The sequence below is a fragment of the Temnothorax curvispinosus genome, unplaced genomic scaffold, assembly GCF_003070985.1.
Source record: "Temnothorax curvispinosus isolate PA1 unplaced genomic scaffold, ASM307098v1 QBEX01010743.1, whole genome shotgun sequence".
NCBI lineage: Eukaryota > Metazoa > Arthropoda > Insecta > Hymenoptera > Formicidae > Temnothorax > Temnothorax curvispinosus.
The window spans coordinates 307,356-331,033 of NW_020220523.1; the positions used below are offsets into that span (position 1 = coordinate 307,356).

At 38.7% G+C, this 23,678-nt stretch overlaps 1 protein-coding gene across 3 annotated transcripts in view; it reads right to left on the reverse strand.

The window, feature by feature from the left end:
- LOC112460710 overlaps window positions 1-23,678 on the reverse strand; it is a 69,113-nt gene that overhangs the window by 15,019 nt on the left and 30,416 nt on the right. For 2 of the 3 annotated variants that reach the window (XM_025025522.1, XM_025025525.1), the window contains exons 4-5: window positions 7,404-7,696; window positions 1,154-1,291 (exon numbers count right to left, since the gene is read on the reverse strand). In XM_025025522.1, coding sequence (XP_024881290.1) covers window positions 1,154-1,291; window positions 7,404-7,696 — 431 coding nt within the window. Of the gene's footprint in view, window positions 1-1,153; window positions 1,292-7,403; window positions 7,697-8,771; window positions 10,845-23,678 lie in introns of those variants that run through there. The other variant, XM_025025524.1, reaches the window with a different exon arrangement.

The window sequence follows — 23,678 nt, forward strand, 5'->3', positions numbered from 1 at the left end:
AGCATACCATAAGCGAGCATCTTTAGGATCAATGGAACCGGCCAACGACTATCCGAGGACCGACTAACTGCACAGTTTACCCTGCGCGCAATCTCGTAAACAGAAAAGACCGATTCGCGGCGTACTTATAGTATGTTATGGGCGTGTAACTGTTAAGGCCGTCTTGTTTTTGTACACGGGAATGTCATACCACCCAAGGAATGTTGTCTCTCTTTCTCATGGTCGTTAACGCAAATCTCACCGATGGTGATCATGCAGGATGTAATTTACTCCAAGTACGATCACGAAGATGTTTCATTCCTAACTAGTAACGAATCCGAACTTGGAGATATTAAATTAAAAAATACAGCTTTAATTCGAGTTAATTAAATTAAATCAACTAATTTACTGTTACATTATGTATATTACATTGATATTAATAGAAAAATGTAATTTGCTGTAAAAATATGCGTTTCAAGAAAAGTAAATCCTCGCGTAATTTTTTCTTAATAAATATGACATAATAAATTAAAATATATAAATGTATGAAATTTCAAAGCATATTAATAAAATAAAGAAAGGTATGAGGAAGTATGGAAATAAATAGAACAATACGTATTAAAGATCAATATAGTAATTCATAAAAAATGTGCAAAAGACCAGATCTATTACCTTTCGGTCCGGCAATTCAATTTCCACACCCATCTCTTAAGTTATCAATATATAACCGGAAAAGAGACCGCCTAACACGCGTGTTTCTGACGCCTATTGACGTTCGCGTAGGTGGCACATGTACGTAACGTTGCACGCACGTGACGCCCGATTAATCGAGGGATTTCGTAATGATCGTCAGACAATAGAGCCGTCCTCAAAGTGGGACGAAAACTTCGTCACACCAGCTACCGTCAGAAGTTTATCAACTTCGATGAACGTAACGATCCATTAGATTGTTAAACTAACATTTACTGTTATATACATACATCGCGTTTATACTAAAATAATAAGAGAACGCAGATATGCGATAAATACAGGAAAAGAAAAAAATGGACTAACAATAAATTTCTAACTAACCCAAGCATCTCGTTACACGCTAGCCGCTATTATCCGGAAGGGACAGCGCGAAGAAGTCAGTGCGGTTTATTCACCGTGAATTATCGAAGAGAATCAGACTTACCTCCTGAACCCAGGCCTGTTGCTTGATCGGCGCATCCGGTGCGATGGCGACTCTTCCGGAAGTTCTCTGTTTGTACTCGTGAAGAATGGGGATCTTGGAATTCTTGTCTCCCGATGACAGGATCAACTCGCGTTCGATCTGCAATCAAAGAAGACCGGAATTATCGTTTACCTATAGAATAATTATGTATATCTTTCTGCAAATAGCATTATTCAGGAAACCTTCATTGAATATTTCCTAAATCCCATTAATTAAAATTCCATTGAACAAGCTGCTTGTTCATTCAGCGATGATCCCCAAATTAAGATGAATTAATTGACAGAGTATCGAAGGATTTAGCATAAATTATTGTAATTTAGTTGCGTAATATAAACGCTCGCGCTTCTGTCATGTAACCTCCATTCGCTTTTAATTTAAACGTTTCTTAATGCTACAATTTTCGAATGTGCAATTTTTATAAAATTACCTTCAATTAACATATTAAAGCAAATTATCAGATCGTTATTAATTACATTTTCTTGGCGCGTGTATAAATAAAACTACGCTCTGTTTCTCTCAGCAATTCTTATTTTTAATTTTTATATCCTAATTTCTAATCTCGCAATTTCTTCAAATTGCTTTTGCAACGATAATTGACGCGTTAAAGCAAATTAATCTGCCGGTAGGCTTCTTTTCTTAGCTCGCGCGCAACCGAGCGCGCCCTGAGAGGCGCACTGTAAACTGCGCCTAGGTAAACAGAGCAAAAACAAACGGACGATATAGTAGCCCGCAGACGCAGACCGGCCATCGTCGTGCCGAGAGATTTTCCGTGCGCGGCTTTCTCGGCCGTGTCCACGCCAGGCGGAGCATTCGTGTCGGAGCACGAGTTCGCACGCACGGCAACGGATGATACGCAAAGTGCGTGCACAGGCCGCGCGTCGTGCGCGACGTGTGCGTTTGCGTTGCGTGCGCGTAATAACGCACGTTGCGGAGTAGGTGTCACTGAACTAAACTGGCTGCAACATCGGCCAGGCAATGGCCAGGCATCGGCCGCAGACCCAGCGACGGGCATCGCGCTCGGAAGAAAGCAAGCGTGATGAAACGAGCTACTGCCGCGGAAAATAAATACACGCGGCTAAGGTAAGCCCCGTGCATAATCACGCTTGCGGATACATAACTACGTGCTCGCGTACGTGCACGTACGGAAGTTCGTGCGGCGGTCTCGTACGAGGATTACTTCCCCGCCGAGACTCCTCGACTCCCGTTCGTTGATCGCGTCGGAATACAACGATAATTGCGCAAGTCTTGTTGCACGGTATTAAACAGATTAGACTGTTAATCGTTCTCGCGACACGTCCAATCTAGAATATTCAGTAACGAATTTTCGTGAGAGACCGCGGCGAGAAGAGCGAAAAAACGTAAGCGTTTGCAGAAAATTCCACGCTCCGAGCTCCGAATGTAATACATTCATTTGCTTCAAACAACGCCGATATCTATAAATATGCGATTCTCTGACGGCGATGTACGAATGTATTTTTATCGTGTATGAATGTATAATAAAGTAAGCAAACGTGATATATGCATTCTGTATATAAACATCGTAAAAAAAAAAAAACTAGCTCACCTCTAAGTTTCTTACAAATCATCTATAATTATTGCCTAAAAGATAAGATAACAATTCACCGCGATTAATGTTTCGGTGGAGATAAGTTAATTTTCCAGTGAATAATTTATAAATACATTTGCTTTTTTAATATATGATTCGTGCATTATTCGAGAACGAAAATGGGACAGTAGGCTTTATACAAGTATAATTTCAGAATCGATATAATCAAAAATATTTATCAACTGTGCTAACAACGCAAATTAAAAATTAATAAAAACATGCGTTTGTTAAAAGTCCGTAATTTTCGCGTATTTAATAGTGAATATGATTCTGGATTGTTTGCAGAAACAATAAGAATAAAGCGACGATATTTAATGTAAAGCGTGTAGCGAAAATACAGAACGAAGAGATTTATCGGAAAACTTGTGAAATGTACGCAACGTAATTTTCTTCATACCTACATTCTTTTTCTTGCTCTTTCTCTTGGAAGTAATCCAAATGACTGCGTATTTTTCTCTTTCGAAAAAGACCTAGTATAGTTACATCGGCATCTCCCGTAAGGTGGTCGACAGAAAGTGACGTCACACATCGACAAGCGCACACACACGCGCGCGCGCGCTACACGCGTATACGCGCGCGGCGGTATATTGCGTCATAAAGCTGGATTATAAAAAAAGCTCGAGGCACGACGGAGTGGCGATGTTTTGCGGAAGAAATAAAGCGTGCTAATAGAGGAACGGCGGCGGCGTCGAGGAACGAGAAGGCGCGTAACGCGGTGCGTCGGGGCGTGAGCTCGCGAATAAAAATACCGATCGATTCGCGCCTTCCGGGGATGATAATAGGATGTGATAGAAATCCCGAACGACTGCACCTGCAGCACTGATATTGAATTGCCTCCTAACTACGGGGCTCTTGTGCCCCGGCACTTAAGAGACATTGAATCTTTGATGGAAGAGACGGGTCTTTTTTACGGTGGTTCCTTTAGTGGCAATAATCTCGAACGTGATCGCTATTGTTGTTCGCATGTGGAACAGACATTCCAGTACCCTTAAACTTGTATCTTGAAGTCTTAATCAAATATATACGTTCTAGATACGTTGCGTATGATATATTCTACATAGTCTATATAGTTAATCCGAGATAAATAAAATCAATGCTTTTCAAATTACAATTAAAACAAAGAATGCATAAAGTCAGATTATTTCTTTTATCAAAGCAATTATACCCCTTTTTAGAATTTTGATCCAACATTTAATTATTGAGTTATTTGATATGGAATAAGAAAGCATAATAAATAAAAAGTTATATTAAAATTTCATTGATCTTGCAAAGCTCATCCATCAGATGCAGAAGTTTGTCAAAATTATTTTAGTCTATTCAATTCATTACATAGAATGTTCCATATTTTAATTGAATTTTTGTTCTAAAGCAGAAAGCAACGATCCAAACTCGAGAATATAATCTCTTTCCCTGTCAAAGGAAAATTAATTCGCAGAGTCCGTAGGCTTTTATGCCACGCGATAATTAAAACGTTATAGAACAATTGATCGCGACATGATAATATTTAACTAAAAAGAGTTAATTAACGTTGACTCGCGATCGGATATTCTGGTCAATCAGCGTGATGGGCTACGCTGCTTTTCGAATTTTCTTCTTCGATCGGACAAGCCCGTATTCGTGCGTATATGACGTCACGCGAGCCAACAACAGTGTGGGGAATTGGCAATAAAGGCACCGACTGTAATGGCAAAGAGCGAAGCGTAAGACGTTGGATTGCCCCGATTTATTCTCACCTGCGGTCGTGCCGATTCTTGCGGAGAAATGCGGTGCGTATCTAAACGGCTATCGCGAGTAAAGCCCCCTTACCCGACTTCCGGCGAACGGTACGCGCGTATGATGCCCCCTTTGTCTCGATGGAGAACCTCTGAGAACCTTCCCAAGAACAACGTAACTAGCGTACAACGAACTGTTACCGAAGATTTCTCCATGGACCGCGTGCTAATTCCTAACGTCGAACGCGGAAGATCAACGCGCGCCATTCGTGCCGCGTGATTACGCGAGTATACGCTCAGCTAATTAACCGGAATTGGCTAAGGTCAGGCGACGAGAATCAAGAGATAAGTCTCGATAGACAATGGGAAAAATTAGAAATTAAAAATGAATTACGCACGTCAATGGGGAGATAATAACGTGATAATAATTGATGACCGAGATAGAGCACGAGATAAAGCAATCAGGTACAGAACTCATCACTCAAATACGCTTCCAGATTTAAACTGATAGAAAAAATGTGTGACTGAATATTCGTCCGAATTAATGCGTAGAAATGTGAGTTTTAACCGTCTGTTAGTAAAAATGTACTATGGTATTTCTCGCGATTTTCTCGTAGCGGCGTTATAATTGAGCCCGGTTTCATCGTGTCCAGGAAATCTAGTATAATTCTAGAAAACCTGACCTTTTATGCTGAATAAAGCGTAACATTGTAAATTCTACTCGTTTCTTCTTATTGTACTTAATTCCGGCCTCCGCAAGAAGACGCATCGAAACGCACTCCTAGAATCTCCTTATTCAGACAGTCGGACGTATTCGTCGCGTCATCAGGCGCACACCGGCTTGGTAATTACATGAAAACACCAGCGGGAAATCGCGACACTATACCGAAGTTTCTACAATTAACGAGCGTCCGATCGAAAGCGTAAGCGCGATGGCAGCTATAAATAACCTTCGAGGGAAAGAAAGTCTAACTTGCTATCGCGAACGTGTATTAGATGTCCTAGAATCTGCAACTTTCATTTTAATAACGAATTTATTAATAAATCTGAAGTAATTTTCTCCTTAGAGAGCTTCAAGAGAAGTCGTCTGCTATTATATTTTTTACATTTAATATATTCCGATATAAAATATTAAATTAAAAATTTAAATTAAAAATTAAGATCTATTTAAACAATGTATTTTATAATCAGCGTATTTTAATAATTTTAAAAAGACCTAAAATTTCAAGAAAATAATTAAACAAATTATTTTACTATTTTTGAGAGTTTTGTGATTTTCTGAATATTCTCTATTTTTTTAAGAATTGACTTTTTAAATTAATAAACAAATACGGTTGTTAAATGTAAAAATTTTTTCTTTCAACATTTTATACAGCTATTGCAAACGCGCATTTGATTATAAAGACATCCATCAATGTCTCTAATCAATTTTCATCAATTTTGGTTGCGTTTGAAATTAATGCGCTCGATGGCTCGTTAATTATTTCGTTCATGAGCATACACAAATTACCCTAATTCAAGCTACTCAAAAGCAGCAAATAATTTAAAGCGTCATCGCAACAAATATTGTATATCATTATCACCTATACTGTTATTTTTATTAAAAAATTATACATGAATATCCTCTTTATACAAAGAAATATAATTAAATGGAAAGTCGTTGAGAACAGTAATGAAATTTTCTCTCTATTTACCAGATGCAAAATTTCATTTATCAAAAGCACCATATACGACCATAGACGCTTTAATTTTTCAACGCGCAAACAAGCGAACGCGTGTCAGCCATAATGGGGCGTATCCGTTTTAATAAAATTTTTAGCAGAGTAAAAAATACCGTTGAAAGCGGGTATAACAGAGAGAGAAAAAATCATTACGAAATGCAGATACACGACTAGAATGTAAAAAGATGCATTCAGTAGGAGTGTAAAAAAAAAGTATATGCCGCGAGACAGCAAAGATTTAGAGTCACCATTGCCTACCCTACATTATGCGTCGCGGCGTCGCTCGGTTCTTTTCGTTTCATTGTTCCTGGTACATATAGGGCGACATAAAGCGAGCAAGGTGTTGTGCTCGCCCTCGTAGGATAATTAGTGACCTGTTCGTTGAGCGAAGGTACACTGGCCCCAGGTGAGTACCAGTTCGAAAAGTTAAATAAAGAAGTTTTCTATACACGAGAAAGTAGACTTTAACCAACCGGTGCGGTTTCGAAACTTTTACGCTATTGTATATACAAATGGAATTGATTCGTAAAAAATATCGACGCGCCATTTAAATATATCGACGATATTAAAATTTATTGTTTTTAATAATTTGCAAAATTAAGCCGACCAAAATAATATCACGGCTTCAATTTTTAGTATTATTATTAAGAGCATTTTATGTCTCAATCTCATAATCTTTGTAGCTTATTAATTTCATATCACGAAATTATGTCATTGAAAGAAAACAAGATAATACATCTATTGTAATTTGATTTATACTCTGTTATAAAGTAAAAAAAATGTCGATAATGTCAATAAATTGTATCTATACTTTTATATCCATCGGACATTTTATCCGTTTTTGGCTGTTTTATTTATGTCGAAAATGATCATTATCTCATATCTTCGTATCGAATATATTCGAGTGTCATATTTTTAAAAATTAAAACATAATACAAAATTTATGTAATAAAAATATGATTCCATAATATATTTTCCCACAAATGCATTCTGTTTTAATTATTACTATAAGTAGAAATAAGAAAAAAAAAGAGATTAATAAAATAATAAGACTTTTATGATGCTTTGCAATTATAGTTTTCCAAAAAAATGTCGGAAATCACGGCGAGAAAGTGATTGACAAAAATAATGGGTGCTATAATTTCATCGTTCACGTGCATTATCACACTTACCGGGAACTTGCTGCTATGAGTTTGCAAACTGGCCGCCTGTTGAGCCTGACCCGAACTCTGCTCCTCCCCGTACAAGGGTGGCATCCTGTATTCTGGTGCGAAGGGCTGCCCGGCTGCACTACGAACTTGCCCGTCCTCGGAGACGTTGGTCCTTTCCGGACCGGAAGTCGTACGCAATGATGGACGGTCGGCTACCGGCTGCTCCCGGTGTTCGTCCTGCTGAACGTCCTGATTCTTCTGATTGTTCGACACCGGTTTCGGTGGTGGCACTGGCTTGTAAGGCCCCTCTTCATCTGTGATGAAGTACGAGAGAAAATACGTAATCACTTTTAACATTTTGGCTCCGATATAAAACTTATTAATTTAAATTAAGTTAAAAATGTGTCGAAAGAGAAGTTACGAATGCAACGAATCCAGACGTGGCGGCTTGGCCAAATTATACTTTACAGTGTTGAAAATTTTATGTAAATTAATAAGATTATTTACATAGGATAATAACGTTGCTTTTTAACGCTTTTAATTAACATTACTCTTTTACTTTTAATTGTCAATTTTGGTGTCATACATTAATGCAAGATAAAATTGGTAAAGAAAATGTGTATGTGTGTATATATATATATATATATATATATATATATATATATACATATAAGAAGGGTGAAATAAATATTAATATATTCATCGCCACGACACATCCTGAAGCATCTGTGAGCCTGACATGAATGTGTTAAACAACTTATTCAAATGAAAGACATGCCTAGGAAATTGCTATGTATTATACATAGATTCACGTAAAACTATATTAAGAATCTTTTCTTTATAAATAAGGATTTGTTCGTAAATAAAAAAACATAAGCTACATTTTCATTTAAATACCAGGAAAATTTCGCTCAGTAATATTTACGTAAGCCGGTCGTTCATTCGATAAAATATCAAAGTGCATAAAGTCCGTGAATAAGATAATTCAATGACTCGGGATAAGATACTAGCTAAAGTATGATTACTGCGCGCTAAGTCTACGCTCGTAAATATATTTCCTCCTCGCTCTCCCAATCTCTCGCTCGTTTCCCTCGACATTTTACGCACTAAAGTCTCATAATATTTTCAATGCAATTACAGCAGAATGATCGTTGTACAGCACACGTATATGTATGGTTCGTTATTAACGTCGTATTATATTTCTGTTACGCTCTAACTACTCCGCGTTAATTCAATATATGCGTTTCGGGCGTAACTAGATCGCGATTAAGGTCTCCTTGGAGATAAGAACGTGCAGGTTGCATTATGAATCTACGTTCTTGAAGAACGTGAATTGTCTGTTAGCGAGAGACCAACGCTCGCGAGAAACCAGCGTGTGTTTATGTGTACCTTGGCTCTGATTCTGCCGCCTGAGACGATTCTCCTGCTTAACTTTGCGGACGGTGGTGGCCATCGCGTGTTGGCTGACCATCTCTGACGAATACTTTCACAAATTTCGAGTCTCCTGTTTTCACCCTCGATGGTCACCCTAGTGAACGAATTATCGACAATGACAAGCCCCACGTCCGTTCAACCTGCGTGTCGCCTCGGATAATGGGCGTTCTTAGGTAAAATCCTCTCGCCCATGTTCGGGGTCGATCACTATAATCGTCAGTTTATGATTTAAGACTTATACTGGCTCGCAAATGATAAAAAAAGCATACTGTGTTGTTCGCGAGAAAAGAAGTGCGAATGATGACCGAGATTTGAGGACCACCCAAGACGCGATTTCTTGTACAAATTGAAAGTCTTTTCGTCGCACATCAGCAAATTCTTTGTTTTACACGAGAAGGAGCACCGGCGATGACAGACTGCCAGCTGTCGCGCGTCGGACACGCCGAGCACTTTATAAGATTACAAAGTTCATTAGTTCTCCTTCATTAAGACGTTGCGGCAGTTTATCTCAAATTAGTTTCGCTAATTTCTTCGCACGGAGACTGCTTTACTCGTTGAGACACGCTAATTTATATTTATGATTCCGCGCGCCTTTTTTGTAATTGATGCACGAGACAATGATTTCACTGTAATTAAGGAAACGCCGGGTGATAAATACAACGAATTAAAATGTACGCCGGTTTGTTAACGCAACTCCGGGAGGAATTGGGTTAATTAGCATTCTTCCTCGCGACGGACTTCCGTTTCACAGACCAGACCTTTTGTCTCGCCCACGAAAATCACAGGATCTTCTTTTTTCTCAAAGGCCGTCATCATCTTGTCACTTTCACGCGAAAATGCTTATTGTTCGGCGCAGTGAAAATTCCTCAATTCTTCATGCGGTTGCGCATGAAAAGAGAACGCATTTGAAGTCGACTACGGATTAAATTTCCTCGTTCAACGGGTTTTCCACGAAAAAATTTGCGCTGACGAACCGAAATGTTCGGCGTATTTGCCTCGAGGAGAAAATTGCGGAACGGTGTGTCGATCGTTTTCTTCGATTTTTCAGACGAGACTGCGGATAATATATCACGAATACGACACTTTCAAATTTTCGCGCATTGCCTCCGAAATGGAAGTTAATGTACAACGTCTCCCGCAAATTTATCGTTTCCTTTCTTTTTCGCGGGAAGGAAGCTTTTTCTTTGCCATATAGCTTAATGGCGACTTTCCTCGTGCGTCCTTTTTCAACCGTCCTTTTTCTCTCCCTCTTCTTGTAATATCCCCAACCGATCCAATTTATTCAACCGCTGCCTTGATTACTCGACGATGTTATTTGCTGCTCCCCGAGACTTCCGGCGCTTCACAATAAAATGTACTTTGTTTGCCACGATAATGCAATTTCAAATAGATGCTTCTCCTAGATATTTTTATTCTTCATTAATTCAGTTGCAAATTTTCTTTCTGATTGAACGATCTATCATCCATCTTCTCTCCAAGTTTAGCATTCGATCGAAATTTCTTCGATCAGAATAGGCAACTTCCGCGCGTATAACAATAACAGAAATCAATTGGCGAGCTCCACCCCATTCACTTATTCTTTTAAATCAAATCCGTAGACATCCAATTTTTATTCTTATTCCTCGATCTCGATAAAACTCCACGGCACACCAAATTAAACTGATTCTCATCTACTTGTAATTCAGTTCCTCATCAGTTCACATTATTGCTTCTGGATTTTCGGATTATTTTTCCCCGGTCCTTTGTTCTTCTCTCAATCTTCCTGGATGTCCGTCCGAATATTAACATCTCGAAATCCTAGAGCTTTCACTCCCGAGTATCCAATTAGCTCTCTTCGAAATGCCGCACTTTCAATGATTCACCTCGAAGACGAGATATCGACGCGAGACTTTTCCTCGAGAGCTGCTCGCGCGTGACTCGCGTACGCGCGAATGCCGAGCGCACCGCGCGTCGAAAGAAGCGGATTTTCTTTGGCGCGCACGGGAGAGCGAGCGTGTAAGTATAAGCCACCTTAGAGGAGCCCGCGCCGGTGGAGCTCAAACTTTCCATTGAGTGAACGTCGTGGTTCCGCCGTTCTGACTTCACTTCCGGTATCGTCCCACCACGAGGAGTCATTATAGACACTCCGGCGGTGGGAGCGAGCGAGACGGGGAGAGATGAACGAACGACAACCGGGGAGTGATTGCCGGAGCAGGCGGAATAAGATAGTCAGACGGAGAGAGAGGGAGAGGGAGAGAGAGAGAACGATGTGTGGTTGAAAAGGGAGAGAGGCGAAGAGAGATCGCAGGAGGGACCGGACCGACTCACCGGGATAATTTATTCCGCGCTCATACGCGGCCGGGCTCCGCGACGCGCATCCGACGAATATCAAGCTGCCTCGCCTCCGCTACCGCGATCTCTCGATCGCCGATCGTTAGATTCGCAGCCTGAAGGAACGCACAAACTTCAGACGAACTTTACGACGAATTTTCGTTTTTCCCGTATCAGCAGCTCGCTCGAGCCTTCGTGCCGAAGCTCATCGTGTTTTTCAAGTGAATCAATAATCTCTTTTTTTTTATTTTTTGTGAATATGTAAAACAGAAAAATATATAGTTTATATTCTATGGAACTGAAGTCGATACAGTTATGACGCCTTGGTGAAATTGGAGTGCACGGCGTGTGGTTCTAAATATGTCATCTCTTCTAAATATAGTTCTTTATGTTAAATCGGGGTGGGATCTAAAGTTTCTTAGCCGGATGCTTCTCTATGGTTTAGGGATTAATAGGAGTTTGTGAGAAATTCTCTCTTATAATTCCTTTCGTGAGCTTAATAACTTAACGAAGTTATGAAGCATAAACGCAAAAAGTTAGACGAAGTTTAATCATTCCCAGACATGCTTAACAACGACGACTCGCCCGATTTTCAAGTAAAAAAACAATTGTTAATTTCTCGCTTGACAAACTTTAATCGGTCAATTTGTCAACAATTTAATCCACAATAAAAATAGTTGAAAGAAAACAACTTATCTGTAAGAATACATATCAATCTATAATATCTATTATTTCTGTCACGAAAATATTGTAGTTTTTATTATTTTTTATTTTTTTATCATTTTATTATTTTTTGTTCTTGTTTTTTATTATATGTTCTTGTAATTTATTCAATATGCGTTCAGTATAACAATGATTAAATCGGAGATTTAATATTGAATATTTAATTGTTTCTGTTAGTAAAATTAATTAAGTTAATAAACACAGAACATATTTTAATAATATTCTTTAATCAATTTCATATCTTCGTATTTTCAAATTAGATATACACGTGACTTCTGGTTTATAATAAACTCGATAAGTTCTAAAAAATATTTAGAAAAAAAAAGAGTTAGAATCTTTTCTTATTCAAGATAATTCAAAAAGTTCATTTTGTACGTCATAAAATTTTGTTCTCATTCACTTGACGTATCACTTCCGTTCTTACGACTTTGTATCAACGAAACCTGCATCAGTTACGAGCGACAATTTGAACGAGAAATAACTTTACTTCAAGGCAGCAGTGCGGGGTGAATTAAGGCCCGTGATTCGAAGGAAGAAAAGAAGGAAAAATCTGAACATCGAGAACACTTGCTTTATGGTTCGGCGAGATTTCCACCGCCAGTAATAACACGCTGCAATGCACGTTGAAAAGCGGAAAAAAAGACGCGATCGAAACACAGATTAGTGGTTGCCGATTGCGTAGAATCATTATCGGAATGTGGGGCACAGTGGAGATAAGAGCAAATCGAGCGGCCTTTGCGGTGATCGGGGAAAGTCGGCTCGGGCGAAGATGAAGAGGCACCAGCCTGACTCTACTCGTTTAATTCCTACCTCGGTCAGCCCGTGTGCAACTCAACATTCAAACACTATTGATTATTGTCTTTACCGTACGAGACGGCTTAACACGTTCCTATTGCACGTTTGATACATTTCTAATACGTATCGGAATTAATTAGATCTCACGGTCGCGATTTACAGCTTCATATTGAAGATAACAGATTTTAATTAGTATAATAGCTTCGCGATTCACTGCCCTATCACTCTTGCAAATGAGCGCCATCCATCAGGCAATATTTGTAAAAAATTGTTCGCTCGATTCTTGATTCCTGCTTTGCTTTGCAATTCGATTATTATAGCGTAACGTGATAGTCAGTATACGATATACACGCAGTGGCATGTATATTGTAACTCAATTTCTTAGCTGCAGATGTCTGAAGGGAGTGTAACAGTTATTTGCGTCTTATTTCGCTCGCAGAACGAGAAAAGTAAAAATCTTGTCGCGGTTGAAAATGCGAAGTTCGCACACATTTGTCTACTCTATCCTATCCGTCAGGTTTAACCGTCACGATGGATCATCGTCTCGACGCGACGGCGTGGATTACCATCTTGCTTCTCGGTGCGTCTGAGATCAATCAGCGGATAAGGACTCGCGACTGTTATTGGCAGAAAGCGGATTTCAGTTACGCCCAACCGTCAATTCTGCTGCTTCGGTTTCAGACACTCTGAAAATTTCCTTTCACATAAATTTTCTCGCTCGCCGCGCTCGATTCGGGATCTATAATTACGTTGGTTTTTGCACGCGCGTACCATGCCAGGCCGATCTTCCGCTGGCGGCCGTTACTTCCAAATACGGAATTTAGCATAGAGCTGTAAAGCCGGATGACAACGTGCCGATTCGCGTGAATCGATCGAAAGTCGTCGAGCAACATCAGAGCCGATATCGCGCGTATATGCGCTTCAGTCGTTTCCTATATTTTCCCTCGACTCTTCCCTTTTCCTCGGCGAACTTGTTTCTCGACGAGCGCGACGATTCAGGCGAACGCGGCCGAGCCGATATCCACTCCGCAGCCGGTGCTTGTCGATGCGGGATTTTTAACAAACCACATATACCTGCCGTGCTTACCCCTTTCGCGGTCGACTTGATGGCCGCTCGCAGCCACTATCGATTTCTGCTATCGAGCCTGATTATGCTCGCGCGGAGGCGCGTGAAACGCGCGTTACAAGATTGCATGTGTACATGTGAGTAAATGATATTCCTAAGGAAAGTTTGAGTAACTCCGTCTGACAGTGGTTACAAAGTAATATATGTAATACAACGTAAAATGTATTACAAATTGCGATCTTTTTCTTCATGTTAATAATCGCCACCGCTAATAAAAAATACTCGCGGCGAAAATTTCTCGGGACAATATATATCACGTTTATTACGCAATACACTTCTTTGAAATCTTTGAATATAAATTACGGGAATATTATAACGGACAAGAATGTTCCATTTTCCATGATAATAGCACGGCGTTATTATGCAGACCTTATATAACTTTCGTATATACAGTGCTGTTATTTCTCCATTTCGCTCACAAGTTTCGCTGCTTGTGCTTCATCATGGAAGAAGTTATCGCTAATAGTCGTTGTAACGTGTTCAAGTTCTAATCTCCCTTGGAACGCAAATAGTGTCGTCAGATAGTTAATTTAGAATGCTGTTGATTAGTATGTTAATTAAAAGAAAATTCATGTACTGATTCTTCAGCAACTTAGAATCCATATCTTTGCTAACAAAAATGTTGACAAATTAATATTATTTATAAATTAAAAATAAAGAGCGTCTTAAGGATCAGAAAACCACAACAATAATGTTGAAAATCTAAAGATTGTTAAGAAAGATGGCGATTCATCAAATTTATTAAGAAAATAAATCATCAAAATTAATGTTGAGCAATCTACAAATAAAAGACTATACTTTACATCAAAATCTGCTGTGCATCATATAAATATAAAACAATAAATTTCACGCTTCTTATACTTCCCGATTTACTAACGCGTTATTAACGCGGCTGACAATCCGGATTTCACAATCAGTGCAAAACCGATCCTCCCGACATTCCTAGCATCCTTCCCGTCGATACTGCCGTTATGCAGTTTCGCACCGTATCGCTCCTCTCTTCGGGGTATCGCTGGAATTAAACCCCCACGCAATTCTCGCTTTTCTGATTCCGACGGGATATCGCGGCAATAGCATTCGCATCCAATTTAACCGGTTCGCTATCGGGCGGACGGCACGACGTCATCGGAAGTATCCGCCGTGACGTCCGATGATGCCGCTCGTTCGCCATCGTCCCTTCGACCCTTCGGCCGCTTCTCTATGCGCTTTACGCACTCTCCTCGTCCTTTATCGCCCGCTCGTTACCACGGTACGCACAACGAACACGTGGGAAATGTGCGTCGAAGGTTCCAGGATGGCGAATTCGTTTGACGCCACCATACGCTGTCGCGTTCGATGTTGACTTTACTCGTCGAAGTTATCGGCGACCCTCATCGAGAACCTCGCAACGCAAACCCGCGTTCTATCGCAATACTCGTCGTTCGAAAAAGGGATGCACGCACAATACTGAAAAACTGATAGGGATGTTGATAGCACTCGTGAGAATAAAAGAAAAAATTTATTCTTTAATATAATTATTCAATTTTATAACAAATGAAAACTGAATAAACGACACATTGAAAAAATTCTGATTAAATGTTTCTGAAAAGAATTACTGCAGTTTATGTATTTAGTCAGTGTTCAGTAATGTACTTTACTTTATTTTCCACTTGAAATTCTCATCTCATTGCACTTATTGAACGTATTTAGAAAGTTGAAGTAAGCCATTATTTTATCAAAACAGGGGGAGTGGTAGTCTCATTATCATAGTTAAGATAAGTTATAACAAGCACGTTACTTATACTTATAGAGTAGAGCAACTTCTCCATCCATAAATTTAGATTAGTCTTCAGGTATACTTCTTGTCCTCTGCAACGAAGAACCGGGACAGATATCTGTCCTACTTCAACATTTGCATTTTTCCGAAGTTTTTTCCTTTAGGTTCTTACCCTTATACACGCTCAATACCGAATTGAGTTTGAAAAGATACTTTGAAATTTTTCTTAATTTGACTTTTTTAAGTAATCTCTATAATTCAAGTTCAAACAAACTTATCGTACAAAAGAATCTTGGTTAACCCGGCGGTCGAAGGAGTAATGCGCTCGAAAGCTAGAAATAGGATTAAAGAAACGGTAATGGAGATTGTGCAGAAGATACGCGCGCAGCAACACCTAAGTTAAGAATTTCTTTAATCCCGTTGATGTCGTAAGAACGATTCACACGATTAACGATCCCAAGGATCGCCGAGAAAACTTAACGTTACTTATCGCTTAACGTTACTTATTTATAGATTGCTCGTGGAATTCTCAAAGTGCTGCTATACAGTTCTTAAAATGATATGCGTCTGGATATGCAGCGTGAGTGCTCCCAGCAGCAGTTATTCCGTATGTACCAACGGTCACAGAAACAGTCGCTGTTTATTCCGCTGCGAATTCCCCCCTCCCCCCCGTGTCGCAAACTCACGTAGGCGATCATAATATTCGCCAACCGTTTGAGTATCTGCCGGTGACGATAATAATCCGACGTCGTGGAGGGAGATAGAGATTTTGCGTGTCTCGTATCTCGCGGTTCTCGCCGTCGTCCGCCGCCGCGTTGGAGGATCGATAGGATGCCTTATTGTCGTTCGGCTTTACTCTCGTCGTTACTATCGCGTGGGCGTCCGCAATGCCCGACAAATTTCCCGAGTGGGCGAAGAAATTGCGTTCGGCAAAAGGCTTGATGGCAGGCTCTCATTCGTGACAGCACGCGTAATTTGAAGATTAAAATTCTATTTTTAGAAACTATTTAGAAAGCATTGAATTTAGACGCATGAATTGTTTAAACATGCTCTGCAGAATAATCGTTTTGTTTACATTTGTGTCTATTATCGAATAAAGTACATAAAATATAACTGTGCTTCTTTAAATCAACAGAATGTGCTAAAAGCTAATGTCATTTATTATCAGCTACAAACATGAGAGACTCATGCGTGCATGCTAAGATAACATCCGATTAAATCAACGAATTACATATCTGCGCTTTCCTAACGGTAACACAGTCGCAAAGGAAACACGCAAAACGCGGGAAATATAGCGGTCGCATATAGGTACGTCGGCGTCGTCGCGATGGGAAACGAGATTGGTGGTATGGCTCATGATGAGGAATGGTAAGTCTACGACTTTCAGGGCGAATTCCATTGACCGAGGACACGACGGTGGACACACAACGGTGCCCGTGAGAAAATACGTTGTGGGAGAGGAGGAGGAAGAGAAGGAGAAGCAGAAGAAGAAGGAAGAAGCGGAGGAACCGATGTGCGCGCGTCATGGTGAGGAGTTTATGTGGTAGGTAGGTGGGTCGACCAAGGAACTGGAGTTCCACCATAGGTGCACTTAGGCGATTCAACCATGCGTGCTTCCCCGGCGCTCGCGAGCGCGTCACAGGTGAGCTGAGGGGCTCTCGTCGCGGAACGAGTCCTGGCGGAGCGCGAGCGCGTGTGTGGAAAAGGAAGAAAAAACGAACGGGCGGCTAGATAGGAGAAAAACGAGCCTCCCGCTCGCTAATCGCCGCTCCGCTCGCTCCGAGATAGGAAAAACACGTGTACGGGGTAGTGGCTCAAGGTTCATTGCCCACCCCTCGCAGTTTTTAACCCTTTGACAGCTCCTACATAGTTTTATATCTGGTCGTGACGCAACAAATGCTCTCGTGGTGGCCCCGTAATTTCTTAAAAGGATCCTGCATGTCCTTTTCGTTTTAATATGGAAATGATTTTTCTCAAATAATACATGAAACAAACTCACAGCATATTAACAAGAGAAAAATTTATGATTTCCTAAAAATATATTCAATATATATTTTGCTTAAATATTCCTGATATGCAAAGCTAAACGCTTGATTAAATTTGTTTTTGTTTTAATATACGCTCGTATATACATATATGATAAAACTGCTGGTGCATGACTATCATTTTCGGTATATATATACAATCTTATACATTATACCACTATTAATGTTATGACATTTAACGTCATATCATTCAAATATTTTAATTAACACACGCGATAATGGTACATTTTAATCCTTTGCATGTTTACTAGATGCAATTTGCTTATTTATATTTATCATTTCCTCCTAACAATTTTAAATATTTACTGTATTTTATTAAGAATCTTGTGTGCTGCATTACTGTTTTATTATGATGACGTTCTGCTTTATTATATATATCTAGTGCCCGCCTCGGAATAATAAACCGATTCCTCTCTCTGTCTTCGTCTCTCTCTGCGTAATATTTATTGTGTCTCTAGTAACGCCCCTCTTATCGCAGCCACGCAATCGCGCAATATGTGACAAGTGAGTGTACGCACATCGAGGCAAAAGGAAAATACGAGATTTATGATTAGTCCTCCAAAGAGGAGGAAGGCCAGGGCTGGTTCGAGGAAACGAATCGCTCTACGCTACGGTGCACTCGTGCAATCGTTAAGGAGGTTCTACAGATAATGGATGTATCTAAAAATTGGAAAAAACTTTATGGACGTATAAATTGAGATGCGAGAAAAGTGCTCGAAAAATTTTAGCATCGGTTACCGTGTAAAAATTTGCAAAAATGAATTTTGAAATCACAGTTTTTAACATAAGCTACATATGGCAGAGGGGCTCTTGGAGACAGGAAACGAGATATTAATTATATAAAGGCGACCTACCAAAGATTCAAAAAACGGAGCTCTTATAGATCTTAATCTAACCTTTTCAGAAATATCGAGAAAAACAAGGGTTATCGCGTAAAATTTTGTGATATTGGCTATTGAAACAGGCCATATCACAGTTCACGTAGCGTGCTTCGAATAACAAGGGAGATTTGGCAATGTCGCAGCGACTGTACCCGCGCGAAAAGTGTACAGCCAGTACAGCACCACAGTATGACAGCACCTCAAACTTAAGCACCTAACGTTTACGAGCGCTTACGGAGAAGTACTCGCTCTAGAATTATGTGAAATTGTGAAATAACCACGGTCATATGAGCAGAACTGTCAAGTTCGCGACGTTACCACATTTTCTTCCATTATAAGCCGCCAGAGTCAAACGAGCACTTACACGATATTTTTAATTATTCCTCGCTTCGACTAATATGGGTATGATATAAGCTCTAACGTCATCAAAATTCACGAAAATATTTTATGAATACTTAGAATCGACGAATTTGAAGATTTTCTCTTCATCTCTCAACTGACTAGAGAGTACCTGTAGAACCTCCTTAATCGAAGTTCCAGTCTTTCTTCGCCGCAGGAAAGAAACTGTGTCGATACTATCAGTAGGCACCAAAGGCGAGTGAACTGACCGTAACGATGCCAATAACGATTTGCCGGGGTATCGATCGTAACCGTTTTATCAATGCGGTAGAAAACACCCTCGAAGATAATTAAATTACCGCTCGGCCACGCAGATCATAACATCGCAAAAGATTCTCGATAGCGGTGTGTGTTTATCATATTGGAATTAAACTCGAAATACATACGGTTGCGATATTTTAAATTTATTAATATTCACGAAATTAACGTCCAAATAGATGTCCACTAGAATTTCTTATTCAAGAAAAGAAAAATCAATTTAGAAGGAAAAATGTGAATAAAATTATTAAATAAATCTATGTCGGATTAATAAGGATGATTTTATCGATGAAAAAGAAACAGCTGTGGCATTCCGTAGATATAATTAAGACGTGTAGTGTATCGACAAGACGGTAAGATTGCGTGTTGTGATAGCACGAGGATGATAGGACGACAGGTGCAACGACGACAGGACGCGAAAGTTAAAAAACAGCGTGACCAGACATGGGACGTTGCTATAACTAATCGCTTTTCCACAAGCCGGATCGGATCGTTGGACGAGTCCGGACTCGTTGTTTTACGTTATGTCGTTGTGTTACCGAACCGGTTAAATAACCCGTGCATATTCAAATGTTCGCAACGAGGACGACCACGACGGTACAGCGACGACGACTGATATTCCTTCGCGCAGCATCCACGCGATGGACTTTAAGCCGTGCTCTGTTTCGTTTACGACCGGTTAATACGACACGCTTTATAATGCCACTCTGTTGGCCAGCGTACTCTACATTACGGGATTATTATAATGTTGCAATTTAATGCCGGGCTCCTTGCATTCTGATTATGTCGTCCTCGGAGCAGGGTGCAATTATTTTTGCCAGTATTACCGCGAAAGTGTTGGTAGAAATGTCAGAAAATGAGAAGAGAAATTCATCTGAAAATCTGACTAAAGTTAATCTTGTAGATCTTCGCGTTATTTTATATTTTTATAATAAACACGCACACTATCTTTTTCGTGACATACATAATGTGCAGTCAATATAATTCATCCGTGACAATTATATATATATAATATATTATAAATTCACGCAGAAAAATATATTAATAGCACATCTTTTGAATATCCAATTTTAATGTAAGCGTGCATAAAATATCATGTAAGTAAAAATTGGGTCAGAGATTTTTAGCACAATTTCCATTTTCTAAATAAAGATAGAAATTACTGATGTGACATATGTCTGGACAGTTTTAGCAGTATTAACTTTCTTGTCTCTTTCTAGAACTAGACTATTTGATGAATAAAATATTGCAACCTGAAAAAGATACGCGATTGACACAGTACCGACCAATTATTTAGTAAGTAGACGTGAATTAGTCAAGTACATAGAAAAAGTTAATTTTTTTATAAATCTGCTTTAAGAACGTTTAGATATCTATTTTCCTAGAAATATAGCAGTCTTCCTAATTCTTTAATAGTGATACATTAATATACTTTGTTTTTTACAAATGCGTTATATAAATATTTTTAAAAGATGCAATATCAATTTTCAGGAAAATTTTCAGGATTTGCATGAAAATGCAAACGGTGAAAACCTCGTTCTTTACGTGCAGGAGCATCTCATTTAATAAAAAAGGGTTTTAAGACCGACGACACGTGCGGTCTTCCCTTGTAAAATCATTTTGTCCTGGTTGTCTTGAAATTCATTCTTTTCTCGCCGCGGCCAACCTCCCGAGTCGCCTCGGCGCACGCATCCGCTTTATTTTACTCCTATTCTACTGCTGAACGGGCGAACGAGCAACCCGTCCGTCCTCTTGCTCTCTCATCGGTGCGTGCTACAAACGGCCTTTGAATAGCATCTAGTTTTTGCCGAGCAACTAGTTTTACCGAGAGTTTTCTCCGCTCTATCCGCGAGAGCACATCGAGTAACCGTGAAAATTAATCTTGCCGGGTCTCTCATCACCGTAAAATTCGAACGAAAATGAATGATGTTCCGAAATCCACAAAAACCGTCGCGATCTCTAAAACTCGCGCAAATCAATAATTATTAGTCATTGATTATTATCTTTCATATAGTCAGTTTACATTGCGTTTGCGCAATTGTTATTTAAGAAAAGAAAGAGAAGCAGTTTCACAGGATAATAATATCTTATTTTTTTCTTAATATGTAATAAGAATATATAATAATAAAGATATTGTAAAATTACACCGTGTGTGAAGCATCAATTAGTAGTAATTTTTACGCGCACGTTACATATAAATTTCAATCCACTGTAATAATCTCAAAACGGAGATCTTATCTTGAGACATACAAGTGCATTAAGCGACAATGCAAAAAAAAATCTCGTACGGCGGACTATAAAAGTATTCCCGGCATGCAATCTCACCTCAATCACGTCCCTACTTAATATTTTATCTTCCGAAGTTGCGCCGTAGCTGGCAGCAACAGTCCGCAAGCGGGGAAATTAACTCCAATTATAAAGTAATATCGACCGGCCATTAAAGAAGTATGTTAATTAATGATCCCTTTAATCAACACTGACGATAGTGTGAATTCGCCTCGTTCGCGAGATCTCGCCGTAAATCGACGCCGCTAACACTCCGCGTGTTTCTTTCCGATACACGTAGCATTTGGAGCACGTTGACATTCCCCACATAAAAATTGCAAAGAGATTAATAGTCGCGTTAAAACCCAACGCGCCAGTTTCCGTATTATCGTTGAAACTCCATCTCGGTTGTAACTCAACTGACTCGTGAAAGTATTGTAGAACGAACAAATAATGCGTATCATAAATCTGAAGAAACGTTGGTTTTCAACACTAAATTAAAAAATGATAGATTTGCGTCAGTAATTTTGTAAAGATAAATATATTTAATGTTTAATTAAATATATTTTATGTTGCATAAATTGTAATGTGTGTGATAATAAAAATAAATCTTCTAAATAAATGATCATTAATTCCACTTAATACAAATGAGCGACGTTCATATAATTCACGTCATATGAGAGAATGAAAATTTTAATGTTTTCCTCTCTCGAAATTGGAACGTCATTCTGCGGTCTGGTCATAAAAGGACGAATATTTTATGCTCGATCTGAATTACACATTCTTCTCCTTCTTACTTTTAAAATCATATCATTCTTCTAATTCCAAGATGTTGATGTGATAAAATAATATAATATAATAGCATGGAATATTACTAATATCAAATAGTATCACGAATAATAAAAACAAAATAATAATACAGTAATATTTTACATACATACAAAAATATGTGTGTGATTTATATTAAAGTACGATATTGAATACAACGTCCTCAAGCAGAATATAAAAGTTGCTTGGATTAAAAACCCGGTTGAGAAAAATTCATTAACTTTTACATTTCCAAATTTTAATAATAACGGAAAACACCCAGAATAAATCATTCCGAAAATCTTATCCAATTATTACAGCCATTTTTTATCGAATCTGTTCCATTAATTTAATACAATCCTTGTACAAATAGAAATTGTAGGGTAAAAATTCCATCGATTTTCCCTTTGCGCTTATATTCGCGGAGGATGAGCGCATAAGCGCGTTCGTAAAATGCAAATTTCCGACGTTAATAATTTCGCCAACGGAAGAAGTTAATTGAATAGAGAAACTATCTTGCGAAGCTTAGAACGTCACTTTATCGATGCTATGGACGCTGCTAGCAATTTCGCTGATCATTTCGAAATATGCTACGTTTTATCGCGCGAAACGTTCCATGCGTAATAACCGAATAATATATTAATATGAGTTACGTTTTCTGTTTTAAAAAATAATCTATGCATTATGCAATTAATGATCACGTAATAAATATACATATACTTCATTTGTGAGCAAGCTATTTTTTGTGTTTATAATTTTTGACTATCCTTTAAAGTATTACCTGAGAAATTGCTATTTTATTAAATCAATTTACGCAATACAAGAAAAATATTTATTTAAATACGATCACTTAAAATAAAGCACCACATTCAGCATCATCTTTATAAAATACAAAAATATCATGACAAAGAATAACATAATTAATTTGAGCGCTTCAAAAAGCTGTTTATGAATTTCTAGTGTTTTATTTTAAGTGATCGTATTTAAACAATTGTTTTTTAAAGTCATCTTTGGAAAAATGTTATAAGATATTAAAAAATTTTTAATATACATACCATCTTTTTTCTAAATATTGAACAGCGAGAAAGAAACCTCAGGTTGTGTCTCAAAACAAGCTTCGTCTGATGAGTTTCTTAATCAAATTGCGAATGCAAATATAACGTAATGAGTATGTAATTAATTCTTAAGATCTGCTTATTAAACCGTATCATATATCTCAAAACTGGTTGGAGCTGAGTTCTTCGACAAAATTTTTATTAAATACAAGTCTCAGAATAACATACGCTGTCTATACGATATGCTTATCGGTTAATGGTGTTCGTTTAATTTAGTATGTACATTTAGATATATGTATAAATAAGAGATATAAATCTAGGACATAATTGGCCTGTTCGTTTTCGCTGCACTTCTGAACTAGTGCAATAAGTTAGAATGAAACAAATATACTTTCTTTCATTCTAACTTATTGCACTAGTTCAGAAGTGCAGCGAAAACGAA